General features: G+C 45.5%; 3 protein-coding genes across 10 annotated transcripts; 2 read left to right on the forward strand and 1 right to left on the reverse strand.

The window, feature by feature from the left end:
• The first annotated feature begins 1,161 nt into the window (after positions 1–1,161).
• Positions 1,162–4,193, forward strand: XBP1 (X-box binding protein 1). The gene is given in 6 exon segments (XM_031592392.2): positions 1,162–1,411; positions 1,501–1,597; positions 1,666–1,794; positions 2,302–2,355; positions 2,358–2,465; positions 3,184–4,193. Coding segments are annotated over 6 exon segments (1,134 nt in total). The 5' UTR covers positions 1,162–1,223; the 3' UTR covers positions 3,742–4,193.
• An 807-nt stretch (positions 4,194–5,000) lies between these two features.
• On the reverse strand, positions 5,001–12,090 carry CCDC117 (coiled-coil domain containing 117). Of its 2 annotated transcripts, XM_031592395.2 has the most exons (5): positions 11,670–12,090; positions 10,501–10,551; positions 9,910–10,146; positions 8,388–8,525; positions 5,001–7,884 (listed from the first exon to the last, which is right to left on the reverse strand). In XM_031592395.2, the coding sequence occupies exons 1-5, from the start codon at positions 11,942–11,944 to the stop codon at positions 7,632–7,634; spliced, it is 954 nt and encodes a 317-aa protein (XP_031448255.1). In that variant the 5' UTR covers positions 11,945–12,090; the 3' UTR covers positions 5,001–7,631. The 2 variants fall into 2 exon arrangements, with proteins under 2 accessions (XP_031448255.1, XP_031448254.1); XM_031592394.2 differs by lacking the exon at positions 8,388–8,525.
• A 98-nt stretch (positions 12,091–12,188) lies between these two features.
• LOC116228508 (solute carrier family 2, facilitated glucose transporter member 11-like) lies at positions 12,189–22,952 on the forward strand. 7 transcript variants are annotated; one of them, XM_090152546.1, is made up of 13 exons: positions 12,189–12,470; positions 12,877–12,962; positions 14,877–14,975; positions 15,226–15,386; positions 15,730–15,854; positions 16,702–16,831; positions 17,940–18,088; positions 19,034–19,221; positions 19,347–19,457; positions 19,557–19,658; positions 20,770–20,845; positions 21,317–21,444; positions 21,921–22,952. In XM_090152546.1, the coding sequence occupies exons 2-13, from the start codon at positions 12,927–12,929 to the stop codon at positions 22,116–22,118; spliced, it is 1,503 nt and encodes a 500-aa protein (XP_090008672.1). In that variant the 5' UTR covers positions 12,189–12,470; positions 12,877–12,926; the 3' UTR covers positions 22,119–22,952. The 7 variants fall into 7 exon arrangements, with proteins under 7 accessions (XP_090008672.1, XP_031448249.2, XP_031448250.2 ...); XM_031592389.2 differs by lacking the exon at positions 12,877–12,962; XM_031592390.2 differs by lacking the exon at positions 19,347–19,457 and having other exon boundaries at positions 12,189–12,962.
• Positions 22,953–23,011: the final 59 nt, after the last annotated feature.

The raw sequence follows: 23,011 nt of genomic DNA on the forward strand, positions 1-23,011 counted from the left end.
TCCCTATCTGATGTTACACAAGGGGAAAGCCTCTCCACCTTTGTTAAACAGAACGATTTCCTTTGGTAGGTCGGCCACCTGGAACACACCACATAAAAGCTGTTGGCAGGAACTAATGTTGTTTCTGGCAGGACAGCCAACAGTATCCTCATTGGCACATCCTCAGACCGTGGTGATGAACTACAGATCTAAAGAGGGGCTGTAAGAAAGAAGGGGCAGAGTTCTCAGCAGGTTCCATGTGACAGCAGAAGGGGAAATGGTTTCAAACTCAGAGAGGGGAGATTTAGATTGGATGTAAGGAAGAAGTTGTTTACAATGGGGCGGTGAGGCACTGCACAGGGTGCCCAGAGGTGGTGCTGCCCCATCCCTGCAGACACCCAAGGTCAGGGCATGGGGCTGTGAGCACTGCTGGAGCTGTGGGTGTCCCTGTGCACTGCAGGTGTGGGAACAAATGGCCTTCGGGGTCCTTTCCAACCCAAACCATGCTGTGATATTTCTACAAGTCTGGGTAAGAAACCCTCTGAAGTAATCAGTGATGCGTGGATCACAGGCTTAAATGCAATAATTGAAAAAAAAAAAAATTAGAAATATAATAAAAGGAATGTGTGAACAGCAAGCTGGCAAAACAAAACAAAACCAAAAAGGCAGAAATCAGAATTAAAGCGTTCTGAAATCACAGATGTTAGAGGGGATCTCAGGGACCCCCCAGCCCTGCCGTGTGCTGCCTGCCCCCAGCTCGGCTGCCCAGGGCCCATCCATGGCCTCGGGCACCTCCGGGCACGGCACACCGACCGGACAATGCCGGTGGAAACGAGTCTCAGCTCACGGCCAGCTTAATTCAACTCCTCTTTTCCAACAAGGCTGGGCTGCCGGGTCTGCACCTTCCTTATACCAGATGTTAACACCGCACGTGGGAACGCACACCGTTACAGTGGGCGGACAGCAGCACCCAGCGCAGCGCTCAGCAGGGAGCGGCAGTCGGGCTTTACGGAGCACCGCACAAAAGCCGGCAGCCGCGCCCTCAGCCCCCGCCACGCGCCAACCCCTCCCCCACCGTCTGATGCAATCCGCCCCGGCCTCGCTCCCTCCCGCAGCCAATCGCTGCCCGCGCGGCGCCGCACGTCACTCCGTCCCGACCAATCAGGAAGAGCCACGACCGTAGAAATGCGGGCGGGGCGGCCGTGCCGGCGCAGCGCCGCTCGATCTGTGCCGGCGGAGCGGTGATGGCGGCGTTGCGCGGAGCCCCGCAGCTGCTCCTTTTCCCCGGCGACACGGCCGAGTCCGCCGCCGGCCGCCGCCTATCCGTCGTGCTGCCCGCGGGGGCGGCTCCCGGCTCCATGGAGGCTCCGCCGCCGGCCCGCAAGCGGCAGCGCCTCACCCATCTGAGCCCCGAGGAGAAGGCGCTGCGCAGGTGAGTGGGAGGCGGCGGTGGCTGAGCGGGGGCGCTGCGGGCGATGTGCCCCCATTGTGCCCGCACCGTGACCGCGATGTGCCCCGCAGGAAACTGAAGAACCGCGTGGCGGCTCAGAGCGCCCGGGACAGGAAGAAGGCGCGGATGACGGAGCTGGAGCAGCAGGTGGTGGAGCTGGAGGAGGAGGTGAGCGCCGGGCCGGGGGGTGCGGGGCGGCTGCGGGACGCGATCTGACCGCGCGCCGATATCCGCAGAACCAACGGCTGCTGAGGGAGAACCAACGGCTGCGGGAGCAGACGGGCAGCCTCTCCTTGGAGAACCAGGAGCTCCGCTGCCGCCTGGGCTTGGACGCTTTGAAGACAGAGCCGGAGTTCGAGCCGACGGTGAGTGCCCGCAGCCCCCGGCGGGGCAGAGTCCGGCGGTGCCGCTCCCTGACGTCGCCGTGGGGCGGAGCGGAGCTGCTGGGAGCGGCTGCGTGCTGAGCAGGCGCCGTGTGCGGTGAGGAACAGCGGCTGTGTGCGGCTGTGCTCTGTGTCATGTGGGAACGTGGAAGGGCTGAGCTTGGAGGGAACCGTAAAGATCAGCCAGACTCGCTTCTGCTGGCTGCCCCCCCACCAGTTCTGGCTGCCCGGGGCACATCCGTGGCCTCGGGCACCTCCAGGGGTGGAGAGAAAGAAAGCTGTTATGCGTGTCTCAAAAGAACAGTGGTGAGCAAGGTGGATTTCTAGGGCTGGGGAGGCTCGAGCCACCGTAGAAAATGGTTTCACCTCATGAGATAACGCACAGTAAGCAAAGAACCTAATGGAAGTGTTTGCAGAAGTGCACGATCTTGAGGGTGCCATCTTGCCTGCCAGAACACTTGTGACTGATGGGGCTTTTTCCTCATGCAGGTTGTGAAGGAATCCCAGGTGGATGACATCGGGTTGGTGACCGGGTCCGCTGAGTCCGCAGCACTCAGACTACGTGTTCCTCTGCAGCAGGTGCAGGCCCAGCTGTCACCACTTCTGACAACCTCCACATGGATTCTGATGGCAGTGACTCTTCAGATTCTGAGGTGAGCATCTGCTCCTGTCCTACATAGTCTAAGGACTTATTTCAAAGCTTTTTAATAGGAAGTCTCTGATCTTTGACAGCTTGTTTATTAAGCTTTGGAATACCCTACTTGTGGCTTAAGACCTAATGGGTATCCCATGAGTCCAGCAGATGTTAATGCAACTTCAACAAGTTCAGTTTCTGTTATTTTAGAAAATATTGCCTGGACAGTCTTCTAGCTTATAGAGCAAAAGCATACAGATGCTGACTACATACTGTAATTTTGCTGAAAACAAACTTGGTTATTGATGACTATGCTTAGTTGGAGCTTGAAGACAATGAGTTTCTTCCTACACTGAAGATTCTGAAATCTTCCATACCTTTTGGTCATGGGCAGATCTGCCTGTGCCTGGTTCTTGTACTTGCTCTCTAGAGCCCTTAGGTACTGTGGTGTTGGCATGTGAAGAGTCTAAGATAATGAGGGTGTATGAATATGCAGTCAGTGCGAAGTTAGGAAACCTCTACTACTACTCTACTCTCTAGAGTTAATGAACAAAGTAGTTCTGATCAATGACTGTCTTACCAGTATCAGTAATTTTTTACAAGTTGCTCTTGATAAAATTGCAGTTGTGTGGTGATATTAGTGTATCTTTCTTTTCAGATGAAAGTGAACTTATGCCACAGTGAGCGCATTGTTACAGTAGTAAGCTATCTTTCTAAAACAGTATTTTATTCTGCAGTCTGATCTCCTGTTCGGATTACTGGACATTCTGGACCCAGAAATGTTTCTCAAATGTGCTGATTCAGAATCATCCAGCCTGGAAAAGCTGGAGGAAGAGATGTGTGGAGAAACAAATTCCATACCAACCTCCCCCTCTCCCTCTCTGGGGTCCCCATCAGCTAAGCTGGAGGCCATTAATGAACTCATAAGGTTTGATCATGTGTACACAAAACCCTTAATACTGGAGTTCCCGGTTAAAATGGGCAATGAAACCAATATGCTTGTGAAAATTGAGGAGGTGTCTCTCTCTCCGTCTGAAGACAAAGCTATTGCTGAGGTCCCAGTATCTGTGAAAGAGGAACCTGTAGACAGCTTAATGCCTGAGCTGGGTATCTCTCATCTGCTTCCCTCTCATCATAGCTTTGCAGCCTCAAGCTATCTGCTGGATGCTGGTAGTGACTCTGGATATGAAGGATCCCTGTCACCTTTCAGTGACATGCCCTCTCCTCTTGACACTGACCACACTTGGGAGGATAGCTTTGCCAATGAACTCTTTCCTCAACTGATCAGTGTCTAACTCGGTAGTGTTAATTGTCCCTGGTTATCTTCTGGCAGGGTAACAGGATAAGCCCTTCTGGGGGGTGGAGAGGGGTAGAATTGATTGTATTCAGAAAAGCTTTGCTTGTTTCTTCCTATGAATGCTGGTAGATGTAGTGATGGCCATTCATTTCTACTGGTAAGGAAAAAAAAATAGTGTTTTTGTCTCCTGCTGCTCCTATTCAGTGTTCTCTTAGGAGAAAAACTTAATTTCTCAGTAACTTGGCAACTTGGAATGAACCTGAAAATCAAAGTACTCTTAACACCAGAAGCGTTACTGGGACATCCATGTTTGGACAGCTGGGTTAAAACTAAATGGTCTGTACATTTTACAGATTTACTGTGTAAATGCTTGTTTTCTGTTGGCTATGTAGAATTGCTTTCTCCATTTTATTTAACTGTATTGGTGCAATTAAAGTGCAGTGCAGCTCATTTCTTGCCTTGTATGTCAGTAGAGGGGGGGGAGGGACTTTCTAGGCCTCTGGAAGCTTTGAACTCTGTAGGTGTTTCTGGAGAGTGGGGTCTTTCTGCACTTTTGTACCTGAAGCTAGCATAGGTGCCTGTACCTGCTCCTCTGATCTTTGGAGGGCTGGACCTGTGCTGATCAGTGCAGTTGCAGCACTGTGAGTGAATATGCATGGGATGAACTACAAAGGTCGTGTAAAATGAAGTAAATGGGATAATCCTCAGTACTTGCTGTTGAAAACAGCTTTAACTCTCTTACTGCACAGCTCCCCAGGTGTGATTAATCAAAGTAGCAGCAACACTGCCACCCAGTGACATGGATATAGATTACCTGCTTTCAGGAGCTTATTATTTCCACTTACTTCAGAGATCAAAACACATCAAATGTTAGGTCTTTAACAACCTGGTGTCCATTGATCACATTTGGAAATGGCCAGTTTAAATTTACACCCGAAACTTGTTAAAACAGGGCAGACAAAAGTGGAGTTCTACTTATGCCATCTTGTTCCCTCTTTTCATCTTCACAGCTGGAGATGCTTCAAGGCATGGCTTATCAAGGCTTACTGTCAGTGTGGGTTCTGCTACAGGCTGGTGGTATTTACTGGGCTCGCTCCCCAGAAAGCACACATCTCATGTTAGGTATGTTGAAGCTTCATAGAACTCAGGATTTTTGCTAGCACTAACATCTCCCAGACTTGAGACTAGTGACTTGTACCTGGTTACCATACTGTTTTTATGTAGTTCATACGATTAAGGAATTGCACCATCTAAAAATACTTCAGAAAATTTATTGAAAAACTCACATACAAATGGTGATTTGGCCCCGAGAGAAGACAGACCAGAATCAGATCTTCCATATTTCAAAATAAAACTTTTTCCTAATACTGCATCATGTTTCTATTCTTCCTTGCAAACAGAGTTAATAGTCTCTTAAGGAAGGCAACAACAAATCAAACTCTTACAAATACAGAAGTGTGAAAATCCCTGGTAGTTTGTCCTCCCTGGTTACAATCCCTGGTAGTTTGTCCTCCCTGGTTACAATCCCTGGTAGTTTGTCCTCCCTGGTTACTAGAGCAATGATTTTGTTCACTCCTTCTGGATAACTGGTTCCTACTTCTACCCATGCTTTTCTTCCCCCACCAATTGAAGCACTTCAGCCCTCTTCTCTCGTAGTAACAGCATAAATAAGTTAGACAAATTTTAAAATAAATCTAAACCAAAGCAAATGTACTTTGCAGTTCTTTCCCATCTCGTGGTCTTTGTCAATAGTCTGCCAGTAGATTCTTCTTTCGGGTGGCAGAATAACAGAGGTCAGTATTTGTTAATTTAATGGACAATTTGTCATTCAGTATTTTGAGTAGGGAGGAAACTGTCTACATTTAACATCTTGGCTTCTCAGTTTTCTGTACCCTATGCCAAAATTTAAGTGTTGCAGAGATGGTTTCATCACGTTTTTGGAATTGTTATCCTTCCTTTTCCATTTATTTAGCATCAGAGCTATCAGCAAAGTCAGTCCCAACCTTAAGCTTTCACTACAATCCTGCAACCTTAAAAATAGATATTTAGAGGCACCACGTTTTCTACCCGCAATGACTGCAGCCTGCCCCAAGCTGCATTACTTTGTACTCAAGCCCTGTAGCAGCAGATCAAAGGCTGTTTGTTTTAAGCAAGTTCAACAGTACAATAATACATAAGAAATTTTACACGTTACATGCAAGAGATTTGTAACTCTGAAATAGATATAAGAGCAAGAAAAAGCTGCACACGCTCACCAAAGTCCCAGAATGGTACTTAGATACCAGTTTTCAGCATAAAACCTATTCAAGTGTTGGAATGTTTTTAGTGAAGCTCTGAAATATTTTATCCAGAGACAGCAAATGTCAGAAAGCCTTCAACAAGAAGAGCAAGATATATATAACAGGGATAACTTTCAAAGAAAGCTGCTGTTCTGAGCCAAAAAAGAATGACTGCAAAAACAGAAGTTTAAAATCAAACTGTCAACTGTGACTTATTTAAACATTTAAAAAACCCACAAGGATTATCAATTAGCTGTGCACAGGATGAATAATTTTTCTTATGCAGACAGCTGCGTTACTGAGGTCAGTGGACTTGCTCCTTCATGCTAGCAGGATGTCAAACACAGACTGGGATGTGGAGACAGAATCTATTACTTGGAAAGGAATTTTTCTCAAGAAAAGCCTCAATTTTGGTTTCTCTGGAAAAGGCTGAGGACTGGAGACCAGAAGATGACGTTCTCTGCCTTATATGAGTGTAATAGCAGTGTGCGTGGAGAAAAGCTGTGAGCCACAGTGCATTGAGGATTCCTTAACAATCTAAGCAGGATACAAAATTATTTTGGCATATATCTGTATAAACTGTGTGGCATCATGTTAATGGCATGTTCTAGCTTAGCCCATAAATCCGGTTTCCTCATGCAAACAAGCATCTTCTTCACCATCAGTGTCAGCAATCTCAAAGTCTGAAAGGCATTCAGCATTTGACCCCCTTTACCCCAGAAAATCAGCTCCCTCTTATCTGATCTATACCATCTTTAGCAAAATTAAAGGATATTTCTTATTTAGTCAAGTTATGTTGTCTTGAACTGACTTGCCAACTCCGTGCTTATAAAGAATCACATCACGATGTCAGATGTGCATCAGTTGGCTTGGGAACCACTTCTCTCTAGACTTTGTGCCACTGGGAGAGGAGGGACATTAAAAACCTCACATTTATGAGACCATAAACCAAAGAGGACCATAGTTAATAGATACCTTACAAGTTAGTAGCCAGTTTTACTTTCCACAAAGCAAGAGGTTCTGCTCAGCCATAACACTCCTTCCTTACCGAGCTGCAGAACACATCATTTCAATATTGGAGTTTACATCAAGTGCAAGCAATTGTGTGAAGAGCTGTATTTCTACAGGGGTGACTTTCCTGTCTCTGACTAGACTCAGGAGTTTGTCTTCCTTCCAATACCTTTCTCTAATGTGAATAAAAGTAACTGACCAAGCATAGTATATGCACCAATCTAAATGGCTCAGTAAGTGAGAAGCATGGCCTAAGCCACCATAACATTCAGTTAATTGGATTTTTAACCTTTCCAGGGACATTAGGAGGATATTTCATCATTAACAAAGATGGAAAGCTGCTTCCTTGTTCCAAAGGCCTCTGGGTTGCCTTCTCAGTAAAAATGAGAATATTTAACAGACCAGAATTATCTTTTTATAACGTTTCCCAAAGTTGTGTGTGGCCAACCCATGTTCTTACAATTGCTACTAGGAAAACAAAAAAACATAACCAAACTTCAGATTCACACAAACCAGAAGGAAAGAAGGTATCAAAATAACAACAACAGCAACAAAAAAACCATCACAAGGTCACCACTTTCAGTCTACAATTTGGCATCTACAGCTCCATTTCTTCTTCTGCACATCCAGAGATTCCCAAACTAGCATATGGATCTGGAGACATGGCAGTCTGTTGTGATTCAGGGAATGTTTCAGTCTGTGGGTCAAAAGCAGCTCTTGGTGTTGACTGCTTAGCTTGACACCCTTCAGTACTCTGCTGCCTGAAGTTCTTAACAGAAACAGGCTTCAGTTTATCTGTGAGAAATTCAGGAAGTGGTTTCCAAAGCACCAGCTCCATAGAAGGACGGCTCCTAGAAGAGATGGAGAGTCAGTTAAATTAAAATTCTGCAGTCACAACTGCTAAATGCAGAAAACCAGTGAATATCTTCATGCACTGTGCTAGCCTGGAACAATATTCCAGGATGCACATTCCAACTTTTTGCCTATTCAATTTTCTTTTCCTTAACTAGTTCCATTACTTCGAGTTCTAACCCTGTGTTTTCCATGAGCACTGTTGGTCACATGTGAGGACCTTCTTTGGGAAACCCACACACATAACAATGAGGACATAACCGTTTATTCAAAATATTTCACCCTGTACAAATCAGGGGTACAAACCAGACCACTGCAGTTACACTTAATTCTGTTTTACACAAGGACAATTTTTCCTGTTTTTGACCAGGTGAGTGGTCTGTTACACAACGCTGGCTGCACCATGCACTAATTCAGGACGTCTCCACAAACACAAGACTGTGTGTCTCATTTCATTTGCACGTGTTAGCTACGTAGCACCATGATTTCCTCCAGCACTTACATAGACTCTATTATTTTCTTTGTCAGGACTTCACCAAAATCCCTCTTCATCCCTTTTTTAAGGGTATCTGACAGGATAAGAGTGGGCAGATTGCTAACATTTCCATCAGCATGAACTTCCTCATCTTCATCAATTATCCTAGGAATGGAGGGGGAAGAGGGAAATAAACACTATTGAGCATACTTTTAACAGGCACATCCACTGCAGACTACAGTTCTACCCATGTGCACTGCACTGTACAGTGCAGATATCTGGCCTAGGCTGGGGTACCAGAAGCAGCGGGGCCATGTTAACATGAGTCTCTTTTGGGCCAATATACCCTAGGAATGATTGCAACCATAGAAGCCACTCGAGCAGCTTCTGGTACCTGAGCTAGCTTTGTTATCTTTGCATCGTCCAGCAGTGCACAATGACACTAAGAAAACATAAACCACATTCACTTCTGAGGAAAGCATACAATTCAGTCCTATTACAACAGTGAGTCTCAGTTTCCCAGTAACTTTGCCTGCTCAGTTCCCCATCTGTTAATTTTGAGAATTAATGAAGAGCTACTGAATATATTTCTTAATCTTGAAAGACTTTGCATCAATCTGAGATTAAAACAGTACAAAAAGTTGAGGAATCCAGATCAAACTGGAGGCATCTCCTCTATTTTTGATAAAACTTTTGAAGAAAATTTAGTAGAGTAGATGAGAAAGGTGGGAAATAATCCTCTGAGAGGCATAAAACATACTTTGTAATGCAGGTATAGCCAAATGAAGAAAAATGACTGCTCTTATTTACCCATGAAAAACACACCCTTTCACCCATCTAAGTACTCATCTAAAAAAAAATTGGTTTTTAAACTTATATAACTTCTTTGCTTCTCTAGCTGCCTGCAGCAGGCATTTTAGAGTATTTTGGAATAGCAGCTCAGCTGCAGTCAACTGATATATACACATGACATTCCCAAAAGTCTTTGAAAGGCAAGAATGCACAGTACATTTATTACATGACTGTAGAGGACTGACAAGAGCCACCCCATTTCCCACTCCCAAGCCACCTGATAGTTAATAAGATGAACCTCAGACTTACATATGAGGAAAGAGATCTGATTCACGCTCACAAATTCATACCTATCCCAAGCATTTTTAGTATTAATCATAGAACAAGCTGTGATTTGTTGAGGAGGAAAAAAAAACAACAAGCTGAGCTCAATTCTGAATAGATAATGTAAATTAAAAATGTGAGCTCTGGATACACACAAAAAAAGCTAAAGACCCAGTATAGCATACTGATGCTGTGTGATGATTCTGAGGAGATTGTTACTTATTCAGCATCTCCTTGCATCAAGTTCAGATCACATTATCAACCACAACACTCAGAAAACCACAGGCAGCTTACAAAGAGACCACTCACACAGAAGGTTCATCCCACACTCAGCAGTCAGGTAACATATTGTAAATGCTGGTTTTGCCCCTTAATATCCACAAAAAAAAAGGTAAAGCTTAGTAAAGCCAACCCAGTCAATCCCTGCATTTACCTGTCCTCAATTTCCTGAAGCTTCCTGCGAGCAACCTCGCATTGCTGCTCCCCCATTGTCTGCTCCATTTCTTCACAGGGAATTTCTAACATGGCAGTTTCAGGATGGCTACCACCATACTGACTTGTTGCTACCTCCCCAGCTGCCTGCTGACCTGCACAGAGAATCCACTCTTCAGTGCTGGGATTCTGAGGGCAGTTTTTGGCTCCTGTCAGTCTCTTCTTCTTCACGGGACAACTAGGAAACAAAACAAGTTACAATTGACCAAAGAGAAACGTGGTTTTCTACAGGACAATATGTTAGAGAAAGCCACGTGTATTTCACCCAGCTTGGCAAACTGCAAAAAGGAAACATCTACAAAATAATACATCAACATTGCTCTTATTAAAACATGGGTACCCACGCAAGAAAATCAGTACTATACAATTAATGAGGAAACTGCAGTGGGTTTGGACTTATGAGCAATTCAGTGGAAGTTCCAAACTGAAGCGATGGAAGCAGTTCCATTCCTATGTATTTTGTAGATAAGATGTGCTCAAATACTTATTGAAATTAATTCTTTTCAGGGTATAAAACACAAATTCAATTTACCCTTCTGACTCTTCTTCTAGCTTATGCTTCTTTCCACATCGAACAGACACGCTGCAAAACAGAGAGAAATAGTTATTGGCTGGTTCCTGTGACATTGATTTTCAAACTTCACTCACAGCCTGAACAATGCTAAGAGCAACAGTTGCCATGAGTCACCACTGTGAGGGGAGCAGAAATTTCTGATTAAAAGGCCCGTTTTGTTCCAAATAAAGTCATGGAAGGCTGTAATCGCTGAGCTCTCCGTGCCCGATCCTTTCTTCTCCTTTATGTCAGTTATTTTTTTCACCAAGTCCAACTGTGCTACCATGCAAATGCTAAAGGAAGCAGTGTGTGATCTGACTTCAGCCTGTTAATACGTTATCTCATGGCAACATGCTCAAATGAAATGTAACCAACCAGCAAAGTTTGACAGAACTGTGCAAGTCTTTACGTAAAAGTGTTGTGTTCATATATTTCAAAAAGCAATCTGATTTTTAAAAGGCATCAGAGCTTAAGAGCTTATCTTAGAAGGCTCAAAAATTGGGCACGTGAGAAGCTACTGATGTATAACAAAGCCAAGAGCAATGTGTTGCAGTTGGGTTGGGGCAATCCCAGATACATGTCCAGACTGGGAGAAACCACTGAGAGCAGCCAGGAGAAGAGAAGGCTGCAGGGAGAGCTCACTGCAGCCATCCAGTACTTGCAGGGTGCTTGCAAGCAAGAGAGGAGTGACTTATTGCATGGTCTAATAGTGACAGGATATGGGGGAGTGGCTTTAAAATTAAAGAAGGGAGACTGAGGTTGGGTGTGAGGAAGCAATTCATCACTCAGAGGGCAGTGAGGCCCTGGCAGTGCTGCCCAGAGCTGTGCTGCCCCATCCCTGGAGGTGCCCGAGGCCATGGATGGGCCCTGGGCAGCCGGAGCTGGGGGCAGCCAGCACACGGCAGGGCTGGGGGATCCCTGAGCTCCCCTCGGCCATTCCACGAGCCTATGATCAGGGTCTCAGTAAATTCGCCCACGTTCCTTTCGTTTTTGAAGCCTTCTTCACCCCTCAGCAACAGACTTCAAGGCAGCGAAGCAAGCGACGCGATCCTAACGCGCAGATACCGCAGTACCGGAACAAAACAAACCACGACCGCCCCGGGAACTAAAGGCGGATCCGCGAGGGCTCCCGGCCGCTCCGCACTCACCGGCTGTGGCTCTGCTGCGGGTGGGTGAAGGATCCCACGGGCGGCACGGCCACGCCTTCGTTGTAACTCCCGAGCGCGGCCAACGACGCGATGTCAAAGCCGCCGGGCGGACACACGCCGGAAGAGCCGCGGCCGCCGTCGCCGCCGTCCGCCACCATCCGCGCGCAGCCCGCGGCGTCGCCGGGCAGGACGGGGCGGTCGGGGGCGGCGGCCTGCGGGAACTCCAGTGCGGGACCCGCGGGGATGCCCTGGCAGGATCTGCCCAGCGCTGCCATTCCTCCGGCCGGGGAGGAACGGGCCGTCGGCTCCGAGCTCCCTCGGGAGGCCCCGCCGCCTCCCTCCGCCCCGACGGCACCCGGCCCGACCCGCGGCAACGCCGGACCCGCGGTCGCCCCGCTCGTCGCCGCCGGAGCGCTCGCCGCCGGGCCGCGCCCGAACTCGGACGGCACCGCCGCAGCCCCGCTCGCTTCCAGGCCTTTCGCCCCGCTCCGAGGGGGCTGGCGGGGCACGCCGGGACCTGTAGTCCTGCGGCCGCCGCGGGGCGCGACGGGAGATGTAGTGCCGGGCGGCCGGAGCCGCGGCGCGGGGCTGGGGCTGCGCTGCGGTTCAGCCGTGCCGTCGCAGCCGCGGGGCAGAGCGCCCAGCCCGGCCCTGCCCTGCCCGAGCGCCGCCCGCTGCAGCCCGGTCACGGAGCGGCGGGGCAGAGCCGCCGTGCGCCCGGCGCCGCTGATCCCCGGGACCCGATCGCGGTCAGCTGGGCGCTGAGCGGCGCTGCGGGCGGGCATGGCTGCGGAGCGCCAGGTAACGGCGTGCGGGGCTCGTTGGGAGCCGAGGTCGGACGCTGGCGGGTGGCTGAAGGGTGTTTTCTGCTCGGGTGTTAAATGTGTTACCGGGAGCTGTTGCTGTCGTGCCGTGAGCTTCTGTTGTCAGCTTTATGAGCGCTGGGCTTTAGGGCGGTGCTGCCCAGAGCTGTGCTGCCCATCCCTGGAGGTGCCCGAGGCCGTGGATGGGCTCTGAGCAGCCTGAGCTGTGGGCAGCCGGCACACGGCAGGGCTGGGGGATCCCCGAGCTCCCCTCCATCCTCAGCCACTCTGATTTCCTTCTTCAAAAGGGTTGAGAAGGATCCCCCGGGCTGGAGGCGGAGCGCAAACATCTGTGTTTTCCTACAATAATAACTCAGTTTCTTTGGCACCTTTTAACCCTGTAGTGTAGTTTACTAATTTTTGCAAAGGAAATCTAATTCAGCCCATGCTGTGAATGGAGTCCCGGCCCCTGCTGAGCGCACCCAGTAAGGTAAGCAGAGGTCTGTGGCCTCACAGATGGGTCCTGTGAAAAGTCTGTGGCTCTAGCAGTGCTGCACGGTTGTGAAACTCCCTGCTTTTCTCATGGTTAATTTCTTGGAATGCTCATAAACCATCACGAGTGCAATAACTCGTGAAACACACGAGGCTGTTGTCTGTGGGCTAAGAAATCTGGGCCCAAAGTGCAGCACACGTGACACAGCAGATGAGGGGAATGAGCAAGCTGACGTGGGCAGGAGGAAAGGTGGAGAGCATGGTTTGGGTCAGTGATCTTCAGCTCCTTTCTTGACCCCCTGGGTGTCTTCTCACTTTAGCTCTCACTCTGGAACCAGAGGCTCAAAAGAGCAAGAGAGGCACAGGAGGAAGGAATGAGCCTGCAGCTCATCATAGCAGGTGTTATATGCAGGTGTTGCTGACCTGTCATGATGTATACAATCAGTAAATCCGTCTGCTACACCTCGTGTAAGCAAACAGGGAGCATAAGGTATTGTAAAGCTGTGTCCTGTAACCATTCGTGGCTTAGGTGCCTTGCTGGGGCTTTGTGTTAGCAATGGGGCAGGTACACTGGTAGTCCTGGAGCTTTCTGCTACAGTGGGGGGATGTGGCTGGAGAGATGTGCATCTACATGTTACAGGCTTAGTACATATATAGTATGTGTTCGTGGTGCCACGGTGTATGGGGCATATGAATACATGCACAATTAGGCATAGCATACCCTTCATATTAAATAAATCTTCCTGTGCTATTTCCAACTTCAATTAAAATGTAACTATACAGTTCAGAATAGATTAATCTATTTGGAGTGCAGTCAGATAAATGTAAAATAATGATTTTTCATGATTGGCCTGAATGGAGCTTGGAGTCCATCGCAAGAATTCTTACCCTGCTGCTTGGCAGATAAGGAGCATGAGGTGAGGGTGAACGAAGGCCTTGTTCAGAGAAGTGGGTCAGCAGGGAACCAAATCTCTGTGCTGCTCTTATGGCTGTGTTGCTGCTGCTGCATTTTTGTAGTTCTTGCTCAGGATTATGCTGTTTCTTGGTTGTTCCCTCTAAGCGTGCTTCGATGGCTGTGGTTCTGTTATGTAGATTAAAACCACGTCTTTAGCAGGCATAGAAAATCATTGCCAGGATTATCTTGACTTTGGACTATTTTAGACTTGAAGTTATGCACGAAACTTCATATTACTGCTGGAAGAAGAAAAAATGGGAATGGAGAGATTGCAGTTCTCAGCAAGAAGCAAATTGTGAGATGTGATCAGCATTGCTTTTTCCCTGTTTTGTTTGTACTCAAGTGGAAGTTGATCACAGTTCCCATTCACGTATTTCTGATGCTGGGGTTCTTGGTCTTATTTTACTCATTCCAAACTGTTCTGCTGGTTCAAAAATAGCACCTCCTAACTGAGGTAGAGGCACACGGCACCATCTGGGAGCCTGCTGCCACAGGCACTCCTCATGGAAGCAAAATGAGGGTGGTTGCAGGGCATGCAGCCCATGAGGCACACGAGATATGTGGATGGTACTTGGTTAATGGGAAGGTTTGAGTGGGCAGTGCTGTGTTTGGCATGTGTTGGTTTTGTTTTCCTGCCACTTCACCGCAACCCTTATTGCTTACTGTTAATTCATTGCCTTGGCTGTCATTCAGACAAATACTTTTTATCCTCAGGGAACCATAAGGCATCTAATGGAAATGTTACTCTGATTTTATTCCTGTTAGGTTCTAAAATTCTGTATAAAAATTGAGACCATGAACAGCACAGGTGGTGCAGAACGCTGATATCCTTTTCTAACCAAATACTTTCACAGTCCAAAAAGTCCCTGATTACCCCGCTCATTTTTCTCCTAGGTGTTAAACACATGTGAGTTCGAGGGCCTGACAGTGTTCATTCCTAACCCTCTTGTTCCCTAGTTTCCCAGCTGGACGTTGTTTCTGGCTGTCTGCTCGGTGGGAATTGGAGGGACCTTTCAGTATGGATATAACGTTTCCATTATCAACGCCCCCACTCAGGTAAAGTATTTTGCTTTGTGGTAATTCAGCTTTCCTGTGTAACTGCTTTAGAATAATTGACAGAATAAAGCAAGTAACATCTTCCATTGAGCCGGGAGCGTTGCATCTGTTATTGCATCTATGTACTGTGTCAGAGAAGACTGTGCTTGTTGGCTCCCAGAGTGGGATTTAGGATTTAGGTGTGACTCCTCATAGCATGCTGTAGGGCTAGGTGGAATGCTGTACTTACACCATTCTGTCTCTACTGCAGCACATACACAAGTTCTTAAATGAAACCTGGGCCAGTCGTTATCACGTGGAACTCAACCCCAACCTGCTGACTTTTCTTTGGTCTGTCATTGCTTCTATCTTTTCACTTGGTGGCCTCTGTGGAGCCCTTATTGGAGGCAGCATGGCAATTCAGCTGGGCAGGTGAGTTACAGGGACAAGAACACACAGAGCACATTTTCTCTCCCTACTTTCTTCCTAGGAGTACTTCCAAGAGTATGGAAATACTGTGTGAAAACACATTTCCCAGAAGTGTACATCTGTGCCCTGTGTTAATGGTAAGGACGTGCTGTGTGATGTGAAATATTTCATTGACATTCCATATAAACAGTGTGAACGAATAAAGCCACGTTCCTACCATGACATGGCTGTTTTTAGATGTGAGTGAACAGTTGTATCAGATTTCCAGTGAGCAGCACGTCTCTTCAGACCAAAGCCCATTTGTCCATGTTACCAAAAAATAAAGCATTTTTTTTTTCCCTTTCAGGAAAGGAGCCCTTCTGATGAACAACATTATAGCCATACTGGCTGCCATTTTAATGGGGATCAGTTTTCCAACAGGATTGTTTGAGTTGCTGATCGTTGGAAGGTTTTTGATTGGCATAAATTCAGGTAAGGGATTTCCTATCCCTGCTTTCAATAAGCTGTGGTGTATGGTGACTTAATGTTACTGGTGAGTCTTTAGTTATGACATTATGTCCTTGTGTGCTCCTCTGTGGATTTGATCTGAAAGACATTCTGCTGTTTATTTTGGACTTTGAAGGCAGATGAATTCACAGAAAAAGCCCCATTTCCTATGTGTTTTGGTTAAGTGTTATATTTCAAAACAAAACCTGGAGACTGAGAAGACTCGAGTCCTGTATTGCTGACCTACCATTGTGTGAGCTGTTGTAGTGGAAATGTTGAGTCACAGCCTGAAGCAGTGATGGAGCACCTGGTGGGAAGGCAGGGCCAACCCAGGGGAGCTCAGCTGCATTCAGTGTACTTAAGTAACGAGAAGGGATGGAGCAAGGAAGCAGCCCTTCCCAGCCCTCATTTAAGGGTTGGCAGTGGAGGTGAGGGTTGTTCTTGTTAGAAATCCCTGCCTATCTGAGGCCTTCCAAAGGCAAGTAGCTCTTTTCCTTCATTGCTGTATCTGTGGCTGTTGCATCTGGACTTGTTTTCATTTGCTGCAGCCAAAGACTTTGCCACCCTGCTATTATCATGGTACTTTCCATCTCGTTATAGCATTACACCTGCTTGCAAAGGCATGAAGAACCATATCTTTGGTGTGGTTGTAATTAGCCAGAATAAGGTAATATTTCCTAATGACATCATTGTTCAATAAACAGTGTCTGGTGAAGGACTGAGTGTTCTTGAGCACAGATAGCCAGGGTTAAGTGCTGAGTAGCACATGGTGTGTGGAAAGCTGCTAAGGTACGGTCTGTTCATAGAAAAATGTCTCTCCTTTGACTTGCAGGTGTTGGGCTCTGTGTGCAACCCTTGTACCTTGGGGAGGTTGCCCCAAAACATCTCCGAGGAGGCATGGCCATGGGTAGCTCCATCTTTCTGACTGGGGGCATTCTGACAGGACAAATAATTGGTTTGAGGTTAGAAATATATGTACTTTTCTACCTCGCATTACTTGTGTGTAAGGAATTGCAATTCCCTGCAGCTTCCTGAAGGATCCTCACTGTAGCACTACTGAATCAACTTATACTGAAGGTGTAACAGAAAAACCTGAAAAACCTACTTTTGCCATTTTGTTCTTAAAATTCCAAACTATCTGTACTATCTATCTCCCAAGGGAATTATTCTCAGTTTAGATATGTCAAATAGAATGGCACCAGGAAATGGACACAGTTCATGTTTTTGCTGGGGATAGTGGGTTATAACTAAATGCATTCAGAGGGAGGGCCTCTGAATTTCTTTATAGTAGCACTGCTGCTGTTTTTCTGCCTTGTGAGAACAGATGAGGTTGCTGGGGACTTCGTACAGTTGGTTCCTGAAAAATTGTAGATGATAAAGCTTCTTTCATGAAGTCTGCACAAGCTTCCTCCTGTCACAGCATGTTATCTGCTTCATCTTTTCTTTCCTCTTTTCTCTGTCCCTCTATCCAAGGCCCTTAGAAGATCCTTATTCCATCTTCTGAATTAACTGATTTTGCTGATTACTGTATGTGTGAAGTGCTACAACATAAATTAGAATACAGACTTAGGCTGCCTAACCTGAGGTCAGTATGTAAAATGCAAAATGCTTTCTATTGGATGTGTTTCTGTTGCCCACCATTCCTCATCCTGTTGATTCTACCTGTACCAACTTCAACAATTCATTTCTATGTAAATACACCTCATTAGATCAGCTGTGAATGGGAGGTGGGATCAGGTGACTTTCTGCTTTCCTTTTAAAGCTGAATTATTGTATCATACTCAAGCAGTTGGGAGTTTCAGTGCTAACCTTGAGGTGAAGTTCTGATGCTTTTATGTTCCTATATTGCTAGAAAACACTGCCACAGCAAACCTGAAGCTAATTCTTGGAGTCAGCACAGCATTAAGCAGCAGGAAAGCAGCATTGCTTGTTTCTTCCTGACTGAAACCTGTTTTCAGGGTGGATGGAAGATGCTTTGCAAACCTCTTTCTGTTGAGGTTCACAAGATTTAGTTGCAAGAAGCATTTATTGAAAGGCAAACATCTTGCTTTCTCCCCATGTCTCTCCCAGGGAAATTTTAGGTGCAGAAGCATATTGGCCACTTTTGCTATCCAGCAGCTGTGTTCCAGCATTTGCCCAACTTTTGTTCCTGCCATGGTTTCCTGAAAGTCCCAGATATCTTCTTATTGATAGAGGTGATGAGCTGAGCTGTGCCAAAGGTAACTCACAGTGGTTCTTCTTTCTCTGCATCTTCAGAAGGTTGTGATGAGCACATTGGGTTCCAGATTTCACTTTTCTCTTTATCAGCACAACGTAGTTACAGTCTTTGGTCTTCTATCCAAATGACCTCAGGTAGCATTTTGCTTTACAAGAATCAGTGATCATCTTCCCCAAAGTCCACTAAATTCATCAAGCAAAATTATAGACATTGGCCTAACAAAAGATGTGGTTTGTCTGGAATTTCAGCAGAAGATGGTAAACAGCTTTGAATGTCCTCCAGTGAAAAGACTGTTTGGCACTTTGTGGCCCAGATATAGAACAATTCCAAGCAGTTTGCTTTGGGAACGTTTCAAGGTCAGATATTTCACTTAAATAAAAAAAAAAAAAAAAGGAATGCCTCTCAAATCTTCTAATCCGTCACAGCAAAACACAAGTAAAGAGGGTACCCTTCATTCCAGAAAACCAGTGTAGTGGAAATGCTGTCATGGCCTGAAGCAGTGATTGAGCACCTGGTGGGAAGGCAGGGCCAACTCAGGGGAGCTCAGGTGTAAGCAGTGCACCTGAGTGACCAGAAGGGCTGAAGCCAGGATCCACCCCTTGCCAGCCCTCATCTAAAGGTTGGCAGTGGAGGTGAAGGAGTGGAAATCCCTGCCTACCTGAGTTCTTCCAAAGGTAAGCAGCTCTTTTCTTTAATTTCTGTATCTATGGCTGCTGCGTTTGGACTCGTTCAATTTGCTGTAGCCAAAGATTTTGCCACCCTGCTATTATCATTGCATCACAATCAGCAAGCAAAAACTAAGTCACAAAGCAAATCACTGTTTTTCTTAGCTTCTTAAAGTAGAAAACTTTTGTATTTTAGCAAAGGTTGGGTCCTTGTGGGAAAAGATGAGTTTCTAGAAACTGTGGAATAGGTAAAACTGAGTGTTGTGGTGTTTTGTTTTTAGCTTTGAAGCGATTTCATGGTTCTTCACAGTATCAAAGGGAGATGGAAGACATACAGCGGGAATGCTTTGCCTTAGATGGGGAGAAACCCAAGAAGCCCTGGCAGCTCTTCACTGATCGTGCTGTGCGATGGCAGCTCATTACTGTGGTTGTGATGACTATGGGCCAGCAGCTGAGTGGGATAAATGCTGTAAGTCACAATATAAAATAGATTCAGATATATGATTGAGATGGACATGATTTTGTCTCCAGCTGACAGTTTACCTACAGCAAATGTTTAATTCTGCTTTTTTTTTTTTCCCCCTTCTGTTGTAGATTTATTTCTATGCAACCTATGTTTTCGAGCAAGCTGGGATCTCAACTGAAAAAATCCCTTATGTGACTCTTGGCACTGGCGCTTGTGAATGCCTCACAGCACTCACCTGTGTATGCAGCAATTCCTTCTGCCTTCTAGTACAGGCTGTAGCAATTTGATGTTGGTAAATATGAGCTCAGTATGGTAACGAAACATTGTCTTGTCCATAGGGTTTACTGATAGACTGCGTGGGAAGAAGATACCTCATCCTTGGGGGATACCTCCTGATGACCCTCTGGAGCGTTGTTCTAACGTTCTCTCTGACTTACCAGGTGTACAGTAGGACTCATTTTTTGTTACGTGGTGTAACTAGCAGTGAGTGTAAGTCTGTGATGCTCAAAGCTGGAGCTGTGCTGTGTTGAACGACACTAAAAAAAATGGCAACAGTTGAAAGATTTGTTTGATTCTGGAACTATTTCTATAAGTGAGCTCTCAGAAGATTTGGTCCTGTATTTGTTTTACAGCTACAGGTGTGTTTAATACTGACAAAACTGTGTAATAATGTTTGTACTGTCCTCGAAGGTAATTCTAGGCTGAAATATTAGATAGCGATGATATTAAGTACCAGAATCCACTGCAGTCAAGTTGACTTCATTAATTTTAAATGAAGTCAAACAGAAATATTTTATGAATGCTTCAATACAAAAGGTGCTTCAATCTATGAAATGTGAATTCATAGAACCAGTGGAAACTCCTGGAGATATTCACAGTGCTTTAAGTCAACCATGAGAAGATAACATCTTGCCATGCTTTTGGATATAGTATTAAAAGATGCATCATGAATTGTTGTGTGCACTGTACCAGCTCAAATTAAGTAGTTCCACACATCTCCTGAAATGAACGTTTAGAGTAAATTGTAGCTTTTGTAAACTTCTGAGTCTGCTTTTGGATGATGGCACTTCAAGCTTAGGTTTGGGTTGCTTGTTACACTTAGTTTTATATGCATGCATCTATTGTAATCCTAGTGCTTCTTTACTGCACTGTTGAACTTTATGTACACACAAACAATGCAGTGAGGAAAATCTGTTTGCTCTGAGTGCACAAAGATAATTAGGTGACTCACAGGATCATTCTGAAATGCCAAAATAAGCACTGACAAAATGCTGAACTAGTAGTAATTGTTTTCCATGCTGATGCAGTTTTCAGCTCAGAGAACTGATGATAAATCTTGACAGAAGTATTAGAAGCCATCTGTTAAAATCTGAGATTAGCAATATTGACTTCCTCTGAAGCAGTCCTGTTAAACATAGGAGACTTAAGCATCTGTGAATGACTGTTGGTCTTACTTGAAATAAAAGAACTGAGGAATGCATAACTTAAGCCCAAATTTTAAACTAGATTATTGAAATACAAACTGAAGCTTTTCATTCTCTTCTGTTCCAGGAACTCTACCCCTGGGTGCCTTACGTGAGCATGATGTCGATATTTGCCTTCATACTGAGCTTTGGGCTGGGACCAGGTACAGCTCAGTAATGGATGTTTTAAAATGCTCAACTGTGTGTTGGAGGGTGTAAGGAGAAATGTGAGCAACTCTGCTGTGTGTAAGCCAGCAGTATTTACTTAAGGCTGCCAGGGCTCTCATTAAGGAGCGCAAGTCTGACAGTTCATCAGAATGAATGGCATCACACAGGCTGAAACTGAGGCTTGGGCTGTTCTTGTCAGGGTCAGCTGTGTGTCAGGTGGGGGTTTTTAGTTCTGGCCTTTCATTCAGGCAAGTCATAGAAGCAAGAAGAAACCTGTTACACTTCTAAAGGGACCTTTGGTGCCTGAGCAGCCCTGCTGAAACACGAGCACTTTAGAAGAATGCTGACTGTGTGGGCAGGGACTGACCAACCTGCCTTAAAAATGGCAGCTCTTTGTGCCATTAGGAGTACTGTGCAAACAGCCACGTGCCACAATCACCTGTTGTCTCTCAAATGCACTCCCCCAGGTGGCATAACCAACACCCTGACAGCTGAAATCTTTGTGCAGTCTTCACGTCCTGCTGCCTGCATGATTGGAGGGACTATGAGCTGGATTAGTTTCTTCACCATTGGAATGCTTTTTCCTTTTATAGTGGTAAGTTGGCATACTTTGTTTTTCCAGATTGCTTCACCTCCCACTTGACTCTGCTCTAAGGTTATTAACTGCTTTCTGTTAATAAAGTGAGACTTCAGCACTGGGTGCATGCAAACCCTTAGCTAATATAACTAATACAGCATTTTGTTACTGTAAGGACCTAAAATTTTTAAGTAAAAAGTCAAAAGGAATGCATGAGGGGTTCGGATTTAAATAGAGAAACAGAAGATGTCAAAACTAGAAAAAACTGAATCTCAGCACTTCATTAAGATGAAACATTTGTTAATACTCCTGTATGCTTTTATGCCAAAGCAGAGGCAGAAGTAGCACTCAGGGCTGGGGGGTCTGTGTTCTCTGGGAGCCCACTGAGTGTCAGGCAATCAGGTTAGCATGAAAATCAAAACAGGCTCTTTGTTTTCCAAAACCCCCTGTCGTACTTGAGGTTTGTTGCAATCATAAATGCCATTTATTTTCAGAGAGGACTGAAGCAGTACTGTTTTGTGGTGTTCTTACTGGAGTGCTCCTTAGTTGCTGCTTTCATCTTCCTCGTAATTCCTGAGACAAAAAACAAATCTTTTCTGGAGATCAAAAAGGAATTTCACAAACTTAATTTTGGAGGAAAAAGCAAGGAAACAGAACTTAATGAAAGAAGCCAACTCCATGATGAATATTAAAAAGTGTGTTTTCACAGCTGTAACAGAATGACCTTAATGAGAATGACAAATGCTGTCCTCTAAATTAGCACTGTAATATTATGAACAAGTAGTTTATGCTTCCTCCTGCATGTTGAGAGGAAGTTTAAGTAAAGGCAGCCTTCCTAAAATGCTGTTAAAACAGATACTGCGGAACTGCTGTTAGAATGTATTATCTAACATTGAGTCTTCTGTATAAAATTGGATGTCAGAATGCAGAAATGGTGGTAATGGTTGTTAAATGAATTCCACTCCTTGCTGCCTCCAGCAGATGCCTTTGGATGGCACTATACTTGAGCAGCTCTTTTAGTTCTTTCTTCAGATCCAAGCACCTGTTAGTGCTTTACTGAAGAATATATAGCTTGTAGCCTGAGGTGTTCAACCCAAACATGAACTGCAGAGCTGCTATTTGGAATATTCTACTCAGTGCATTAACTTGGTCTGTAGTTGCTGCTTTTTAATTTAAGTAATCTCAGTGTAAGATTTAAGGACGTTAAATCCCTGCTAGTTCTCCTGCACAGACACATCTCAAAGCAATCAAGGCAGTGTGACACTGATGTGATTTATCTTTATTAGATTATTTTAAGTAATAATGAGGTTTATTAGAAAGCTTCTTAAAACAGTAATAATAAAACAGTTCCTGGTCTTTGAGTTGTGCTTTTTGTTTTTTCCCCAACCTCGTGTCTTAATACTTCAAACTGTCCAATAGGGCTTTAAAACTTCTGCTCGTTTTTGGGCCAGGAAACATCCTTCATTGAAATCAACATCCCCAAAAGTACAAAGGAGCAGAAAGGACAGATGATAAGAAAAAAGAAATTGAAATCATTTCACATCTAAAGTTTTTTTTTCCAAGGTGGTTGGGTAGGATACATACC

Source organism: Phasianus colchicus, chromosome 18, assembly GCF_987193195.1.
Source record: "Phasianus colchicus chromosome 18, bPhaCol1.hap1.1, whole genome shotgun sequence".
NCBI classification, from domain to species: domain Eukaryota; kingdom Metazoa; phylum Chordata; class Aves; order Galliformes; family Phasianidae; genus Phasianus; species Phasianus colchicus.

Coding starts and splice junctions, on each gene's coding strand:
- CCDC117 (XM_031592395.2), bottom strand. CDS start 11,944: ATGGCAGCGCTGGGCAGATCCTGCCAGGGCATCCCCGCGGGTCCCGCA. Junction 10,147..10,500: donor CTAGAAGAAGAGTCAGAAGG/GTAAATTGAATT, acceptor TTTGTTTCCTAG/TTGTCCCGTGAAGAAGAAGA. Junction 7,885..8,387: donor AAGAAAATAATAGAGTCTAT/GTAAGTGCTGGA, acceptor CATCTCTTCTAG/GAGCCGTCCTTCTATGGAGC.
- LOC116228508 (XM_090152546.1), top strand. CDS start 12,927: ATGGAGTCCCGGCCCCTGCTGAGCGCACCCAGTAAG. Junction 14,976..15,225: donor TTATCAACGCCCCCACTCAG/GTAAAGTATTTT, acceptor TCTCTACTGCAG/CACATACACAAGTTCTTAAA. Junction 19,222..19,346: donor AGCTGAGTGGGATAAATGCT/GTAAGTCACAAT, acceptor CTTCTGTTGTAG/ATTTATTTCTATGCAACCTA.